This window comes from Suncus etruscus, chromosome 10 (genome assembly GCF_024139225.1).
Source record: "Suncus etruscus isolate mSunEtr1 chromosome 10, mSunEtr1.pri.cur, whole genome shotgun sequence".
Lineage (NCBI taxonomy): Eukaryota > Metazoa > Chordata > Mammalia > Eulipotyphla > Soricidae > Suncus > Suncus etruscus.
In genome coordinates, this window is record NC_064857.1 from 107783308 (window position 1) to 107802002 (window position 18695).

The following is an 18695-nucleotide window of genomic DNA, read 5'->3' on the forward strand; positions in this document are numbered from 1 at the left end:
AGGAAAATAACAATGCTTTAATTATAATTTAATAATTTTCAATAAACAAATATTTATTTCCCAATATTTAGAGTTATGTCTTTTCTAGCTTGGACAATTTTTAAATGCCACAAAAATGGGTATTTCCTATAATTCAAATTGCAAAATAATGAAAATTCTTTTACTTTATTTTTATTTTTTACTTTATTTATTCTTTACTAAATAAAGCTGTGCAGATTCTGAAAATTTCTTTTCTATGTTATAGTGTAAAGAATATCATAAATGACATACAAACTAGTCTAATTAGTAAACTATTAAACTATTAGACACAATAAGAAAGTTATTCATGATTTAGTTTCGGTCATACAATATCCAACCCATAGCCAACCCATTTCTTCATCAGTGCACATTTCATACCACTATCAATGTCCCCTGTTTCCCTCCCAGTACTCCTCTCCCTGCCTCTCTACCTCTCAGGAAGAAATTTCTTTTATTTTTTTTTCAGATATTTTTATATCTTTATTTAAACACTGTGATTACAAACATGACTGTAGTTGGGTTTCAGTAACAAAAGAAGACCCCCTTTCACCAGTGCAACATTCCTACCACCAATGCACCCCATCTCTCTCCACCCACACCCTCTGTTGCCTGACAGATACTTTCACTATTGAGATAAATGCAGCTTTCATTGTAGAACCCAATTTTTAAGTGGTCTTCAGTATAGATCAAATGTAAACTTTCAAGGAACTGGCTTTAAATACAATGATGTTGGCTTCTCTAACTGTAAGCTGATCACCTCTCATTATACTTTCAAATCATTTTAATAGTTGTGTAGCACTCTAATAAAATAAGTCATTTACACAGCTTTAATTATGTTATTCAGGTGTTAACATTTTAACTAAAAAGAAACAAAAGATCTTGCAACATAGAAGTTTCAAAAATATTGCAGTGAAAATGTTCCTACTAATAAAGATTTGAATACAGCCTTCATTTCAAGCATTCAAGTAAAACAGACATTTATTAACATTCTGAGGTTTAAAAAAGGAATAGTAATATCAAATATTAGTAAACTATCAAGAAGAGGTGGCCCATAGCCATAGTGCAGCAAGTAGAGTACTTGCCTTGCCCAGGGCTGTCTCACATTCCATCCCCATCATCCTATATGGACCCCGAGCTCAACAGAATTCCTGTTCCTGAGCACAGAACCAGAAATAAAGCCAACTGTGACCCCCAAACCAAAGAGGTGCTCTGATCTAAGTGTCTTGCTTAGGTGGCTTTAAAAAATTATCATGAAATTCTCAAAAGTCAAATTAATTTCATTTCTATGAAAATGCCAAACCTTTTTCACCTAAAAGGATTTTGAATTCAAAATTCTAACCCCCTGTGTTTGCACTGAAAACTTGATCCATTTTGGTTTAGTTATTAATGGTAGATAACAACCTAATTATGCTGTTACTAAATCACTGCACCCAGGTTTCATATTATTTTGAAAATCAAAACGTGAAAATTTACATTTTTGAAGGTTGGCCCAGTTCAACACATTTAATACACAGACATCAGCAGAAGCTACCAGACAAAGTCCAATTTCTCAGTTATGAATTAATTTAAATATAAATATTATTGAAAAGCATTTCAAAGAAAAGTTCTGCATTGACAGGCTTAAATTCCCATTTCAGGTTTATAGCATGATGTATATAAAATACCATATTGAGACAAATTAGGCTAACCTATTTGCTCTAAAAGAAAACATTTGAAATATAAAAGGGTCAAGGTTTCAAAGTGGAATGAAGTGGCTATGATGAAAGCAACACTGAACACACAAGCACCAAGCCAGCATAGAACCTGGGAAGCTAACAAACACGAAAATTCCAGAGTCAAGTAGGATGTTAAAGAGAAACCGCCCGCTGGAGAATGGCAGCTGTCACCACCTGGGCTTTCTCTCATTACCTCTGCCTTTGGATATTTTTTAAAAATTTATTAACCTTACAGCAGGAAACTTTACACATATTGTCCCCTGACAGGGTGCTAGTTTGGAGTAAACACTTTGTTATCTTTTACTTTAGCATAAGAAAATCAAGATACATGTTAAGTGGATCCAGGGAGCTAGCTGGGTGAATGGGGCCGCTTCATGAGAGGCCCTGTTTTGTTTTCTCAGGGAAGAAAATCAGGATCGCATACTCTCTTTTCTTCACATCTATCTCCTTAAATGTGTAAACGGATGATGTATTATTAATCCCCAAATATAAAAAAGCAAGGTCGGCAATCAAAGAAAATACCAGTTCTCTCTGTTTACTCTCTAATAATAAGCACATCCACTTGACGTAATCACTTTTGTCTCATTTTAAGGATGAGGAAATTTTATTTAGTCAGTTTTGGAAAGAACCAAGCTAGTTATAAAGAAATTAGGTAACTGAGAAAGAAAATGATCTACTTAAGGGCTGAGACATGGGGCTTGAATCTGAAATACATCTCTATTTATTAATTATGACATAAAATCAGCCCAGAGAACACGCAAGCACTAGTATGTCATATAACCTTTAAGTCAGAAGCATTCAAGACATCAAAAACATGAGAGATCATTTAAATGGTGATGGTGTAGATTTGTATAATTTCTAATACTGTGTCTTTGAAGTTGTTTATGAGACTATTTCTGATGACAAGATATAAGAATCATAGCTTTCAAAAGAAAAAACTTGTCAAACTGTATTAGTATTTGTATTTGCTAGTCTAACCATGAATGGCTGTGATATTGAGCTTCCTTCCTTATACAGAGATTTGACTTCAGCACCCTAAGCATGGCAAAACAGACAATAAAGCCCCCACTAAATACATTGAATCAGATATTCTTACTATCTTCTATCAAAGTGCTATTTAATAATCACCATAGCTTACTGGATGAATATGGTGAGAAGTTACAACACTAGTACCAATTCATGTGGATTTTTTTTTTTAATTTTAACACTTACACATGAATGGTAGTTAAAAGAGATATATTTATCAATGCTGTATTCAATGGTTTTCTGGATTGGTGTCTCAACTAAATTTAACTAATCAAAACCTCTCACTGGATTTTTTCAAAGATATTTCAATGCACGTAACTTCTTTTTAATATTAAGAAATGTGTTTAAATGTGTATCCCACCCCTCAGAGAGCAGCACAGCATGTACTTAGGGATTTTTTGACAGCATAAAGTCCACTTCCTTACACAAATACAGGTTTCTTCTGAATTTTTTTAATTAACTGTTTTTGCATTGGCTACATTACTCAAATTATTTCATTGATTAAAACATGTAGTTTTGGGGGTTTTTAGCTAAACATATCACTTCAGTGAAAATGCAATGAATTTGCAGTTGATATAATAGAAACCTTTTAAAATATAAAGCCATAATACATATTTTAAATGGAAATAATTCTCTAGGGAATTTTTCTTTCTTTTTTTTTTTTTTTTTTTGGTTTTTCGGGCCACACCCATTTGATGCTCAGGGGTTACTCCTGGTTAAGCGCTCAGAAATTGTCCCTGGCTTGGGGGGACCATATGGGACGCCAGGGGATGGAACCGCGGTCCTTCCTTGGCTAACGCTTGCAAGGCAGACACCTTACCTCTAGCGCCCCTCGCCTGCCACTCTAGGGAATTTTTCTCATGGTGTCACAGCAAAATCTCTTTTGGGCTTAAGTCCTGTGTGCTGATTATTTTCACAGGTTTATAAGACATTCAAGTCTCTAACACTAACGCTAAGAGATTAAGTTGCATAAAATGATGAAGACAGTGGTATCATGATGAATACCTCACTTAGGCAAAAATAGAAAGTAATGTCACCTCCCAGGTACTTTCCTACTCTCTACTCATGACCTCCACACTGACCTATAGAAACCATTGTCTCAAGGGGTGACAGACAATTTAGTCTCTTTTCCTTTTGTCTTTGAAAACAACTCCATTACTTTAAATGTGAATTAAGTCAAACTGAATAGTAATTTAAGAAAACACTTATAAATCCTACCTAAAATCTTACACAGCTGAAGGGAAAAGAAAAGAGAAATTCCCCAAATTGAACATTTTCTAGAAAGGAGGAAACACTGGGCTCTCAACTCTTTTCAGATAGATGTTTACAGATAGGTGGCATGGAAATAGTCACTCATAAATATTATTGCATACGTTTTCTGTTTAGCCCAGGAAAACAGCACGTCATTAAATAAACCCAATACCAAACATTTTATTTCAGCTAGAATGTTTTGATGGTTATCTTGTTTGCCTCTCAACTCAAGGCTTTAGAGCGGAGTACCTGATTCCCACAGTTTGGTTCTGAGAAACAAGCCACAGAGACTAACTCAGCTACCCAAGGAACATGAAACTTTATGAAAAGCAAGCATAGTTTAATTTGAAACAATAAAAATAGTTCTAGGAGGAAAACTGTTAATAAATCACCTTTCCAATCTCAAATATGTATGGGAGAAAATATTTAGGGCATGTTTATGCGTTCTCACTTCTTCCATGGGATTGTAGGAATAAACTTTAATATAGAGATTTCCTCGGGATGTATATTATTTTCATCTCTGCTGCAGCCATATTCCTGACCAAGTTGTTGATATTACTCTTTGAATTTTAGCATCCAACTTGACTGAATGTGGAACACTGAATTCTTGATGGGTGTAACTAAAACTGAAGCACCACATTGACAGCAGTGCTATAACTGTCACTGTACATAGCAACCTCTTCCCTTTGCGAGTGCTTGCCAAAGGCCAGTTTAGAGAATGGTTTGAATGGTCACATACTAAAGAACTGGCCCTGTGTGGCATCACTGATTTAAGCACACAGCTGAAACAAGTCTGTTTTCCATCCTTTCTCCTAAGGCTCAGAGCTTAACATAATGTAGTCATGAGCTAGAAAAGCTAGTAACTAGAGAGTTACTCTTAGGCTTTACAAGAATAAATAATGCACCACTGAATGCTATCACAGGAAACTAGCTAACCACATGTTTCTCAATGAAATATGAATTCATCTCTCCTAAGGGTACTTTAGTTTCCATGACTGTTCAAGTTACGCAAAACATTACCTCTGATGTAATTACTTTATAAAACACAAGGGCCCTTTTCTGAACTTTCTACTTAGGCTGGCATATGGCTTCTGGTTTCTCCTTCTGGTACTTCGAGCTGTTCAGAGCCCTGAAGCCTTCAGTACAGTATGTCTCCCTTTGGATGCTGTTAAGTGCAGAGGTGCTATTTAAGAAAAGGCATAAAAGACCCTCTGTTTCCTGGAATTTCCTTTGTTTATCCATAGAGGGCATCAGTATTAGCCTTTCTCCTGCAGTTTGCAGCCTCCAGGTGCCTTACTGTGAGGGATACTGACTTGTCCTCTGGATTGCTAATCTGAACAACACAGAAGGCAGGGAATAAACACCACCACCCCCAATCCATTTTGGGCTGTTCATTTGTGTTCAATTTCAGGAACCAAAAATCTGAGCCCTTCTTGTCTCTTGTTGTTAACTAACATGCCTTCATAAAAACAAGCACATCAGAATGCACATAGTCTTTCTTTATCTTGTCTTTTTTTCTCAGAGGCACAGTTTTTAAGAATGTATGTATATTATAAAACTGATTGTTTAAGAGAGCATTAAGAAAATAGCATTGCTTAGCAATTTATCTGGGTGCTCTCAATTATTGAGGAAGAATATAATTTCTTGCTATCAATAGGAAACACTAACAACAGTACATACTGAATAAGTGAACAAATTCATGTCAAATGAAATAATGATCCATTAAATTATCCATTGTTAATTGTTGGGAAGAGAATTATTCTATCAAATTTTTGGCATATAAACCAAAATCTCTAAGGCAAAAGTGAGATTGTAACTAACCCAAGAGCTAAGAAAACCTTAAGAGTATATCAGGATACTTTGCCCATATGGTTTGTTATCTCTCTCGTATTACCTCTAAACCTTTCTCTGAAATCACCAAAGCTATCTTCTTATTTCTTCTTTACCTAATAGGAAACCTGAAAATATGTGGACATTGTGTTTAAAAGAATTTAATACAAAATAAAGTTAAGGAAATACAAAAGGAATATTAAATATAAGACTCATAACTCACTCTCATAAAACCAAAAGTTTTGAGTACATTCTGAAACCTATTGTGGCTTCTAAATAAAGTTACGATTTCTTAGTTTACCCAATATCATACTTAGAAATAATTTCAATGAACTTTTAATTCCATTATTTTATTTGCTAGAATTTTTTAAGCTTAATTCTTGACACATGCCAATCAGTAAGAGTGACATAGCATGTCTAGAATTATTTTCAGTATTAGAAAACTCTAAATGTTGAGAAACTAAATCAATATTTTCTGAATTTTTATCCACAAGTTGGAATTAAAACCTGACATCTACAAAGTAGATTAGTTTTCTTAAATGTATGCAAAGTTTAGGAACAAATGATTGCCAGTAGTTATGTTAACTTCAATTTTTCAATGTCATTATGCTAAATGTTAGTACACTGAACATCAGAGACTTTCAAGTTCCAACATAATTTTTTTTAATTTTCTCACTAACCCCCTAAAATAATGACTTTAAGATATTATATCGATAAGAATAGACTATATAACCAACAATTTTGTAAGATGAAAATGATTTAAAATTATATCCATGTTTTGAAAATCCATGTAAAGATGAAATTGCTGCTTTTTTTTTTTAAAAGAAAGATGAATGGAACAGGAAACTAACCTGTTATATTCTTAACTTAAAACAGTATTCTGCCAATATAAGATTTAAAAGAAAGTTGCTCAGCAATACCCCTGTAATATTTAATTGTGAATACTGAAAATCAGAGAAAAGTTTCCATGTTGAAGCTAGCGGAAAGTTGCCAAACCAACTGTCAAAAGCTGCTTTCTTCTGTCATAAAGTCTATCTTGTTTTAGTGCATTCTTAGAATTTTCTTTGAAGTTAAAGTACTTGATTACCTTCTGACATCAGCCAGACTTGTTGATAGATATCAGATATATAGATAGGGATCAGGTGAATGTATATTAGGTATCAGCATGTTAGTATGTGTTTCTTTATCTATGTACATGCACGTCTATGCATACATATTGTTGAAGTATGTAATTACTTGAAAGTCATTACAAGAAAGTGCTTCGAGAGCAAGAGTTTGAACCTAATGTGAATGCCCCAGAAAGTGCTTCTCTGGAGCACAGAGAGAGAGAGATCCCCATCCATCACTCAACCACGCGCCTCAGCAATGCGCACCCCCGTTTCTGATTAGAGATCACAGTGGCCAGAGTTGGCTTACAGAGTGTCATCTGTTTGAATGACGGATGTCTTTACTAGAGTGACACTCTGCTTATTTCTGCTTTGTTTAGGAAACAATGATCCCTAAAAGGTCCTGGGCAGCCTTCACCCTCAGGAGGAGGGCGACGAGGGCAAGAACTAGGGCAAAAGCCCTCGATTTTCTGTTTGTTTGCTTGTTTGCTTTCCAAGAGAGACTCCTTCGACTTGTGATTGCAAAAATGTGATTCCCCTGAACTACATCCATCCATTCCACCTTTGTTTACCTGGCCCAGCCAGACTCTCATTATTGCTATTTCTCAGTTGTCCTCCTTCCCAATCTTTTAAGGACAGATACTAAGAATATGAACAACTCCGGGGCCCACCCAGCTTCTTCCCTTTTAACAAAAGGCTGCGCAGCATCCCGAAAGCGAGTCGATATTGATTCAATAAAGGGGAACCGATTCTCTTCTAGGAACTGATTTCCTGATCATCATACCCCCCAACCCCAAATCTTCTTGACTTTCCCGCACCCCTCGTCACTCCTCCCTCTACCAGTGTGACAGCCCTGGAGAGAGAGAGAGAGAGCTCAGCTGGCCAGGAGCGAGCCGGGAAGTTCCTTGCTGGGGAAGTTGAGCTCCTCCGAGCGGCTCAGTGGGGTCGGGTCTGGGCCCGGGGCCAGGGGCCCCAATGCGGGATCCAAGCTGGCGAGCTGGGGGACCCGCGGCCGGACTCACCGAAGCGCGCGCCGGGGGCGTCCTCGTTGTCATCGGAGTCCGCGGGAGCGGGCAGGGGCGCACTCGGCTCGCCGTCGGGTGTTGCAGCCGCGTCCTCGCCTCTGGGCTCCGCGTTCATCGCACCCCGCACCGCCAGCGAAGGCTTACTGACTTGTCCGGCTATCATTGGATCCTAGGATTGGGGGGGACAAGGGGAGCGAAAAGCGCGGGGGCGCTTTAGTGAGCGCGTCTTCCAGCTCCCTCTCTCCCTCTTCTGCACGCACGCACACACACACACACACACACACACACACACACACACACACACACACAACACTCTCCCTCTTATCTCCGGCTGCTCCCGCGTTTATTGCCGGCTGCAGTCAAGTGAATAGCTATTACAGATCCGACTTCTCCATTACTCCCACCCTATTAAAGCTCAACTAGCATGTGAGAGATGCAGGAGGCAACGCAGAGGAGGAGGGAAAAAAATAACAACAACAACTTGGAAGGCAACCTGAGCCACGCAGTTTCCATTGGGAGGTGTGCTTTTGTGTCCCTGTTTTTATTTTACACCTTGTTCCCTCTTTCATGCAGCAAGGAAAAAATATTAGGGGAAAAAGTGCCGGGTTTGTATTTCTGCAGTACTTCAAAGCAAGAATGGTGCACCCTATGGAAAAAAGGATGGGGCTATTTTAAGGAACCTTTTCCCTGGGGAGAAAGCGATTAAACTCAATCTTGAGAGCTGAGAAAAGACCCTGGAAAGAAAAGAGCCCTTTGAGTTCAAAGAAAGAAAAGGGAAAAAAAGAAAAAAAATGACTCGTGTAAATTCTCGAAAGCACTCTCACAACTTGATTTGTCTAGCCCCACTTTTGAGACTGAAACTGACCCCACATCAAATGAGCATTTTCAAGCAAGCAACACAACAAAATAAATAAAAATTGGTTTAGAATAGTTAAAGGAATTGGAAAAAATACTTACAAATGCTGGTCAATAAATCAGAATCTGCTCGCTAATGCCCAGAACATGAACGAAAAAGAGGAAAGGGAAAAAACCCCAGAGAGGGCAAACTTTCCTCCCTAATAACGTAAGTGTTCTTTATCTGAAGCTCATGAGGAAGGCGTTTTAGGGTTAAAAATATTTTCCAAGTATGGTCTTTGATTCCATCTTCAAACTAAGGGGCATCATTTTGTTTGGCCACAAATATTGAGGCTTGAAAGGAAAGGAAAAAAGAAATGCCCTTTTAGCATTCTCTGGGAGGTATTTATTGCCAAGTTCATGCCCAAATGGTTCCTGAGCAGGAAACAGGTGACCAGCGTGGGAGCAGGTGGGTAGATGTGGTCTCTCGGCCATCATTGCATTGGTCACGGTATGCCTGTGGTTATTTTTTTTAATGTATTCATGCCTGAAAAGTGAATTTGATATGACACATGATAATCTATGAAAATGTTAATCAATACAAATAGTTTAAGCTGTCATCAAATGCACTTCTTAGTCAATACTCATACCACTGAAAACAATGTCACTGTCACCAGGGCTTAATTTGCACAGCACTTAAATATTGGCCTCCGTGCATCAATGCATTTCGTCTCCAAATACTGTAAGTAAACACATTTTCTCCCTATTTAAGGCTGAAGCACTCAGCACGCATTTAGCTGAGCCGAATCCTCCCTTTTGAATACCTTGATAGGTCCACTGGAGGGCAAAATTAATACTTAATTGAATCTCACAGTCATCAAAATAATCAATACTTTTTTATTATTTATTCTTTACAGTCTGTTGACTGTTTCAAGCCTCTGAGGGAATGGTGGAAAGGATTCATGGCTTGGAAACACTGTCATTTAACAAGGTAATTTTCAGTGGGGCATTAGGTGTTGTGAAACATATAATAAAACAAAAATGGTGGCTTATAATAGGAAGAAAGAAAAGAATTATATTTCTGCCATCTAACAAAACAGGATAAATAAAAAAAGCAAGTGTAGAGAGTGCAGAGAGAGAGAAAGCAGGAAAGGAGGGGGATGAGGGAGAAAGACTGGCTTTTGAAGGGTTTTATCATATCAAGAGCAGAGGCGAGCTCCATAATGCTGACATTTCTCATCCTGACAATCCTAAACAAGTGGAAAGGATGAGATCGCAGATATCATCTTTCATCACATTCCCCAGCTTAAGAACCAACATGACAGCTCCTCTCCCCTTTACACTGTTAATTACTAAATAAAATACTACTCTCTGTCAGCATCAGATTATTGCAGAGAGCAACCACAAACATTGCTCCATTGTTTTCCCCCTTCAGAAACAGTGATGCCTACCTTGAACTCTTTAGGAAATAGATTAAGCTTGTCTCGTCATATTGTAATATTTGAAATATAGTCAATGTAATCAATGAGGTCAATTCACACTATTGTCAGTCTGAATTTGCTGGTGATGGATTGACATTTAATTTACTGTGCTTGGTTGCCTTAAATTGGAGACCTTAGGATCGGAAGACAAAAAAGAAAGAAGACACAAAATTCTCACAATTTTCCCCAAATTTCTTTCCCATGTTTGGAATCTTCTGACTTAGTTAGTGGATCCCACTTGCATAGGGAAGGAAATGCTGCTTTATAGTTTGGTTCTGCTACCTAGACTCCTTATAGAAAGGAGAAAGCTTAGGTTCAATTCTAGTAAGTTTTTTTTTTTTTTTACTTTATAAAACAAGTGACTTCTCAGGCATCTCTCTAATCTAAAGTGAAGGACATGGCATGTGCTTTTAAACACACATCTCAAAGGCTCCTTTGCCCATTGAAGTTCTTATAAAGGTAATGTTTCTGGTAAACACGGCTGGAAATAATATTTACTACCTTTATCAAAAGTCAAACATGATTACTTCTGTATTATTGACTACCTGGAGATATTTTTAAAATATTCTATATATATCTTATTTGTCAGTAGTCAAAATGAGCCCCAAATCACATAGAGGAGTTGACATGCAGCTGCTAAAGTCAAGTGCGCTGAAATCATTAAGATGTTTGGTTTTGTTGATGTGTGTAAAGCATGTATTTGTAGATGGGATATATTCAATGGCAATTACCTTTTTTTTTTTGTATTTGTTTTTTGGGTCACACCTGGCAGCACTCAAGGGTTACTCCTGGCTCTACACTCAGAAATCACTCCTGGCAGGCTCGGGGGATTCCGGGATTCGAACCACCGTCCTTCTGCATGCAAGGCAAACACCCTACCTCCATGCTATCTCTCCGGTCCCTGCCATTATCTCTTAATGAAATTACTTTACATACCTCATACACGGCGAAGTTTCCAACTAATGCCTGCCAAAGAATTGAGCATAGAAAATCCAGAAGTTTTCCCTCATTTAATTTTTTTATCTTACAAAATATGTATGTCTATATACATATATTTGCAATATGATTAACAAAAAATCCCTTAGTGAGACAGAGAGAATGAAGACAGTTTTTAATCATAGCAGCAGCCACTGGGAAGGATCCATTGGAAAAAATACGTAAGAACCTGTAACCACTGAGTACAGCATTATAAGTGATGGTGGAGTGGAGTTCCTTTTTTCAAGCAACACTTGGCTTAGAAGACATTTCTCCCTGCTAAAAGCAATGGCAGTCTGCAAATACTTTCTACAAGAGTAGAGAAAAGATTTTGAGAGAATTTAAGAGGGCAACTTCAACATGTATAAGGATCTTTGCAGCAGCCAACAGTAACAGAAATAGCTAGTACATTTAAAAAGTAAAGCTGGTAAAGAACCCTTCCTTGAAAATGTGACTACAGTCAAAGAAGTAGCAGTTGACTGCAATTTGTTCATCAATCCTGATGGAAGAGAGTCACTGGCCCAATATGGAATAAAGTCAAGTGTGTGCAGGCAGGAATAGGGCACCACATATACCAGTGAAGTACTCACAAAAATCAGCAGAGACTCAGAACCAGATGGTGAAAACAGGTGAAGCAGGAGAGGTAATTTTCATGATCAAAATACCAACAAAACTTTCACTATGTCCAGGGGCCGGCGTGGTGGTGCTAGAGGTAAGGTGTCTACCTTGACAGCGCTAGCCTAGGACGGACCGCGGTTTGATCCCCCGGTGTCCCATATGGTCCCCCAAGCCAGGAGCGACTTCTGAGAACATAGCCAGGAGTAACCCCTGAGCATTACGGGATGTGGCTCAAAAACCAAAACCAAAACAAAACAAAACTTTCACTATGTCCTGCAATAAAAGGACTTTAATCAACCTCAGAAATATACAGTATTCACATCTAACATGGTTCAATTCCTGGCACCACATAGGATTTCCCAAACACTTGAAGAGTGATCCATGAACACAGAACAAGGAGAAAGCTCTTAGTACCACTGAGTTTTGTCAAAGAAAGAAGAAATAGCAGACAAAAGAACTACATGTTAATTTCTTACATTTTTCTCCAGGCATTGCTAAATTAAAATAAATATGCTTTGTTTTCTAAAATATATTCCATTTATTATCTTTACCAGAACCAGGACTAAGCCCTTAGCACCATTGGGTGTGGCCCATGAAACAATAAACAATAAAAAATAAAATCAAATTAAAGAACTACATGATATGCTTTTACATTTTCTCCAGGCATTGCTAGATTAAAATAAAATATATTCCATTTATTAGTTATCTTTATGTATACATACTTTATTTATTGTGATTGTTTTTAAGGCTATATCCAGCAGTGATCAGAGTTTCTTGCTAACTCTGTGCTCAAGGATCACTCCTAGTAGGAGTTGGGGTCTGTTTGTGGTACCAGAAATCGAACCTGGGTCAGATGCATGAATGGCGAGCTCCTTACCCACTGTATTCTCTCTCCACATTCTAGATATGGACATTTCACACACACACACACACACACACACACACACACACACACACACACACAAAATGCCATCCAAACTGTGGAACTATTTAACCCCATTTTAGTACTGAGACTTAGAAAAACTAAATGACTTATTCTGTTACATGGTGAAGCTGTAGTTTGAGATTTCATAGATAACTGTCCTTTAAATTTTTTTGATCAGTAAGCATCAGTGACTAAACAGAGGCCCCTGGACACTGGAACCTATGAAATTTCCCAGAACTTGAATTATAAATTGTGAAGGGTGGCTATAGCTAAATTAATGACTTCAGCATAGGCCATATACAGTACTTTCTTCCCTTCAGACCCAAAAACAAAATATTTTTTATCCAACACTATTTGGGTGATCTGTGGCCAACATAGTAAAGTAGACAGGACAGGAGACAGTGTGAAATATGTAGGCCTTACTCATATATTTACGTTCATTCTCTACATTCTCACACTTCTTCATTCTTACACTTCTCATCTGGAAAAAAAATAGATGGGAATAATATAGTATTTCCAAAAGCACAAAAAATGTATCCCAAAAAGATGTTCTATAATAAAAAAATTTTTGAAGTCATCCCATATTTAAAACACAGCAGAAAAGTCTACCAGAAAAGTCATATAAGATAAACATAATAAAATTCAGCTAAAAGGCTTCAGTAAATTAACAGTTTTTGTAAACACAAATATTTTAGTCAGAGACTGAAGAACACAAAATTATTAACTCAGCAGAACACCAAAATCCAAGTCAGCCACATGCTGAAACTACTGTGCCCTACTAAAATGCGCTTAAACTGGGTTCAGCATATTTTTTTTAGCATATTTTTATGTACAGACAAACCAGCTATGAAACAGGTAGAACAGTTTCGAGGAAAATACAATTAAGGTAGCTAGTTTCAAAAAATCCAAGTAAACAATTTATTTAGCTTCAAAGCATTGTGTAAGGCAAAGTTACACTGAAGAGATCTATCTGCATAATTCAATAAAAATTATGTTTATTATAAAGAAAAAGACGTATTAGATATCCTCCTTAAAAGTGACACATTTTACTTTAAGAAAAAAAATTGGGGGCCGGGAAGGTGGCGCTAGAGGTAAGGTGTCTGTCTGCCTTGCGAGCGCTAGCGTAGGACGAACCACGGTTCGATCCCCTGGCATCCCATATGGTTCCCCCAAGCCAGGGGCGATTTCTGAGCGCATAGCCAGGAGTAACCCCTGAGTGTCAAATGGGTGTGGCCCAAAAACAAAAAAAAACAAAAAAAAAAAAGAAAAAAATTGAAACAAACTGACTTTAACCAACTTAAATTGCAAAGTTTTGCATTTAATTTCCCCAACTCTGAATTGCAGAACTTCAAATAATTGAAAGAGAGAAAAACCCTAAACCTTAGTAAGTGGTCCAAAGAGTGGAGGGAAAACTATAAATGTAAATTTTATTATTTTATTCATAAATAATTTTTATTTTCTTTTCTTCATTAACAATTTTTCACAGATATACTTTTTTATATTGATACAAGTATATAGACTTATTTTGGAAAATTTTAGAAATCAATAAAAATAAAGATATTAAAATCACAATGAATTCAATCAACACTGATTATTGTTTTTTTGGATATTTGGACTACACCTGGCAATATTCCTGCTCTGTGTTCAAGAATTCTTTATGAGCACAGTTTAAGAAGCGAGATTTAAAATAAAACAATTATGTTTAGTAGTAATCTATGTTAGGTATAGATATTGTGGGTATCAGATATCATATATAATATAACAATATATTCATTATAATAAATATTTAATGTTTTATATTATGAATACATATTGTATTATATAATATATAATTATCTGATATAGTATTATATTGAATATATATTTACATTTATAAGTTGGCAAAGTTTAGAGGATATAGCATTACCTCATTTATCACTATTATCTATCAAAAAATAACTCAACAGTTATGCATGCAAATTTTGGTTTAGACATTTGTAACTCAGCCCAGGAAACTGGGAATGATACCCACAGATCAGATAAATGTGATCCATGGATCCAGAAAGGTCACTATTGACTGAGACAGAGCCCAAGACCCTTGCACAGAAAAGAGAAGTTTTGGGGAAAGTATACAACTTGCTCATTCATCAATACTCAAAATTTATCTAGTGAATATTTAGTCAAAATAAATGTAATGAATCATCTTGAAAGGATACACTATAGCTTCAAAATGTTTCACTTGTTTGGTATTAACAAATGATATTTCTTTAAGTGTGAAGATATAAGCACAGTTAATAAATCTCTTATATATATTTATATAGATTATAATATATATTTGGGTTTGGGGCCACACCCAGTGATGCTCACGGGTTACTCCTGGCTATGTGCTCAGAAATGGCTCCTGGCTTGGGGGACCATATGGGACAATGGGGAATTGAACCGTGGTCTGTCCTAGGTTAGCGCATGCAAGGCAGATGCCTTACCGTTTGTGCCACCACTCTGGTCCTCTTATATTTTTTTGAACTTCAGATAAGTATACAATCTTTTCCCCTGTCAGTCACTACCTAGAATCTCCATTCTTCTAAAAGACCCACCTACCTTGAGAACCATACTCTCTTGACACAAGTAGCAAATACTAAGCAAAACAGCTCATCAACACCAATCCATAGTTGAAATAAAAACATAACAATCCAACAAGTTTCAGCCAATCCTGGACTTCTATGATGCATCTAGTGTGCATTTATGTACAGCTCACCTAAACCATTGCCTTCAACATCTATAATTTCTTTGCCCCTTAAAGTTTCAAATGATTGAATGGGTGAAATACTTCATGTATACTTAGGTCGGAAGAAAGAGAGACTGTAGTATTGACAACCTAATACCACAATCAATTCAAGTTCTGCTGCCTTTGTGAAAAAGCTCAATAGAAGTTCAATCCAGATTCATCTAGATCTGGTCTTTTGGTAATGGGGTTATTTAGACATATTGACATCACATACACATAGCCTATATTCATATATTTTTCATAATGCCATGGCTTCAAATAGGCATCAGGACTTGATCAAATGTAATTCAGATTGAAGTGAGCTTGCATTTAGTAATTTGGACATATAGTTACTTAGGCATTACCAATAAAAACATCTGATTCCTGGGCTAAAAATAAAGTTTACTTTTTAACATCTTTAAAATTCTAGCAGAAGTAATTATTTCGTGTATACAATTGAGTATACAAACACACACAGAGAGTCTGAATATTTGTATATTTTTCTAAGAGGGCAGTATAGTTCACAGACTGAAAAACCTAGTTTCTACTGTCTCAAGATTTTCAAACTAAACTGAACAGAAACCTAGAAGTCTTTAGGGACCTACCTTAAGGACTTGAAAGGATGCTCTGGAAGACGAGCCCAGAGATGTGTTGAGGAACCGTATCTTGCATGTATGAGAACCAACAAAGAAAGACACTGGCGAGGCAAAGAATCAACTCATGCTTGTTACCATCAGATCAGCTCCTCTTACATACTCTACAAGAAATCTTCAGAGTACATGAAAAAAATAACTTTACAGGCCTACCTAAGGTAATTACTTGTGGAACCAAAGAGATTGTACACTTTTAAACAGAATTTAAACTTAATCCAAAAGGGTCTAAGACACTTGTTTGCACACCACTGATTCTGATTCTATCTTGCACTACCTATGTTCCCTGCAGCATTGCTAAGGGTGATCCTGAGGGCAGGGCCAGGAGTAAGCTTTGTGCACTGCCAAGTACGACTGCAAACTCCCCTCCTTCAACGTATTCCCTATTTGTAGTACTTCAAGGAGGCAAAGAAAGGAACATTACATAAGCATTAGAAGATGCTCGAGCCTTTCACATACAAACATCTCATAACTCCCCAAACTGGGCACTGTGTCAGATATAAAATAAGCTCTTAATAAATGTGTTTTAATTGATTACTAGGATGGAAAAAAGGGAGGGAAGGAGAGCAGGGCAGAGGAGGAGTGAAGAAAGAGAGAAAGCAAAGTTAAGGGCAAAAATATGTCAAAATTTTAAATATTTAAAAGTTAATTTGAGATATCTAAAATTACAGATTTCAAGAGGAAACTAAGGCCTCCCTATCTCACCTGCTGGCATGTCATCAGATTTCCCAACATTTCCAAGACCAGTTAAGAGCTAGATAATCTCTGGCACACTGTTTATTAGAAATATTCTACCACAACTGTCTTAATGCTATAATTTTTCTCAGAGACGTCATCACTGTCATCAGATTTGTTTCCAGGAATGTAAGTTTGGTTTTATGAGGTGGTGTTGCTTTGTTTTATCATAGGACAAAATTAAACAAAGCAAAGCTCCCACTGATGGGGTAAGGTGGTTGATGACCTGGATAAGCTTATTGAACCAAGAATGCCAGAAAAACAAATCAGCACTGTTGTTTGGGATGGCTGTGCACAGCCACAACCTCAGAGCTCTGCTCACCCCATCTTTTTTGTTGTTTTGGTTTGGGGCCACACTCAGCAGTGTTCAGGGCTTACTCCTTGCTCTGTGCTCAGTGATCAGTCCTGGGGGGCTCAGAGACTAAATTGGGGCACTGAAAATCTAAACAGGGTCTGCTGTGTGCAAATCAAACATCCTACCACCAGTTGGATCTGTCTCTTATCCTGGCCTCTGATTCTCTAACCAAGGAAATCAGGCATTGTGTTTTCTACACAATTAAATCTATTTCCCAACATTTCCAAGGCCAGTTAAGAGCTAGATAGTCTCTGGCACACTGTTTATCCATTTAAATGGATAATTCATTAACGAGATAACTAGACCTGGTTCATCCCACATTCTAAAGAATAAAAGACATAGAGTTGAGGAGTAAAGCTTTTTAGTTAAAAAGTTTCCTGTTCTCTTTTATTTCACATTTCCATAAGTAAATAGAAAAATCCATTCTGCCCCCTGCTGACAGGCAGCATCCCTTAAAATACAGCTTAAAAACCTCCTGATTTCCACAGTCCTTTCGGAACTGACCCAAGCCCGTTTGCCATGCCTGACCAGCTCCACCTTACCAACTGAACTTTCTGCAGACCAGAGTGCATGCCAAATGCAGGCAGAGAGACCACCTAGGCTTAGCATGTGCCTTTCACATTTCCAGTGACTGTGAGCACACTGGAGTGATTTTCTGACATGTGGTAATGGCTAGCTCCAGGGCTGCCTGGACTAGCTGGCGAGTATAGCACTGCCCTTCCTTTGGCCCAGAAGAAGCTATGACCACTCAGCCTAAAACTTGAGCACAAGGGCAGTGGATCCTTGTGTGGCTTCTCCTCATCCACCCTCTCCTCATCCCAGGGTCTGAAACCAGAATCTCATTATATCTCTTTGAAACTCAATTACTCTGAGAATAAAATGGGAGCAATGTTTATATAAGCACTATAGCTTGACACATTAAATAAGTAATTCAGAAATAGTGCTTGGAACAGGTGTCTGCACAGTAATAATAAGAGATATTCTGTTCTGTGTCTGCATCCTGCTATGGAGAAGCCTCTTAGCCACCTTTCGTTTTCAAAGGAATTCCTCATTCATTTGCCTTACTCAGGTTTGGGACCTGTCAGAACTGCCTTTTATTTCGAACCATAGGGTTGCACTTGGCACATAATAGGCCCATATTAAAAGCCCAGTGACTTTACTTATTCATATATGATGGAAGAGAACCTAAAGAAAAAACTGTATTTTGAGGGCCTGGAATGATAGTATAGCAGGTAGGGCACTTGCACACAGCTGATCCAGGTTCAATGTCTGGCGCCCCATATGGTCCCCTGAGTCCCACCAGGAGTAATTTCTGAGCCAGAAAGTCAGAAATAAGCTCTGAGCATAACAAAGTGTAACCTTCTTCCCTCCCCAAAATTTAAATTCTTGAAAAAAATTACTTTTCTTT

At 37.5% G+C, this 18695-nt stretch overlaps 1 protein-coding gene across 1 annotated transcript in view; it reads right to left on the reverse strand.

Moving 5' to 3' along the window:
• The window catches only part of POU6F2 (POU class 6 homeobox 2), a 593519-nt gene that overhangs the window by 441149 nt on the left and 133675 nt on the right, over positions 1 to 18695 (reverse strand). Inside the window, exon 2 of the mRNA XM_049781867.1 lies at positions 7969 to 8140. Within this exon, the coding sequence (XP_049637824.1) occupies positions 7969 to 8140 (172 nt within the window). The remainder of the gene's footprint in view (positions 1 to 7968; positions 8141 to 18695) is intronic.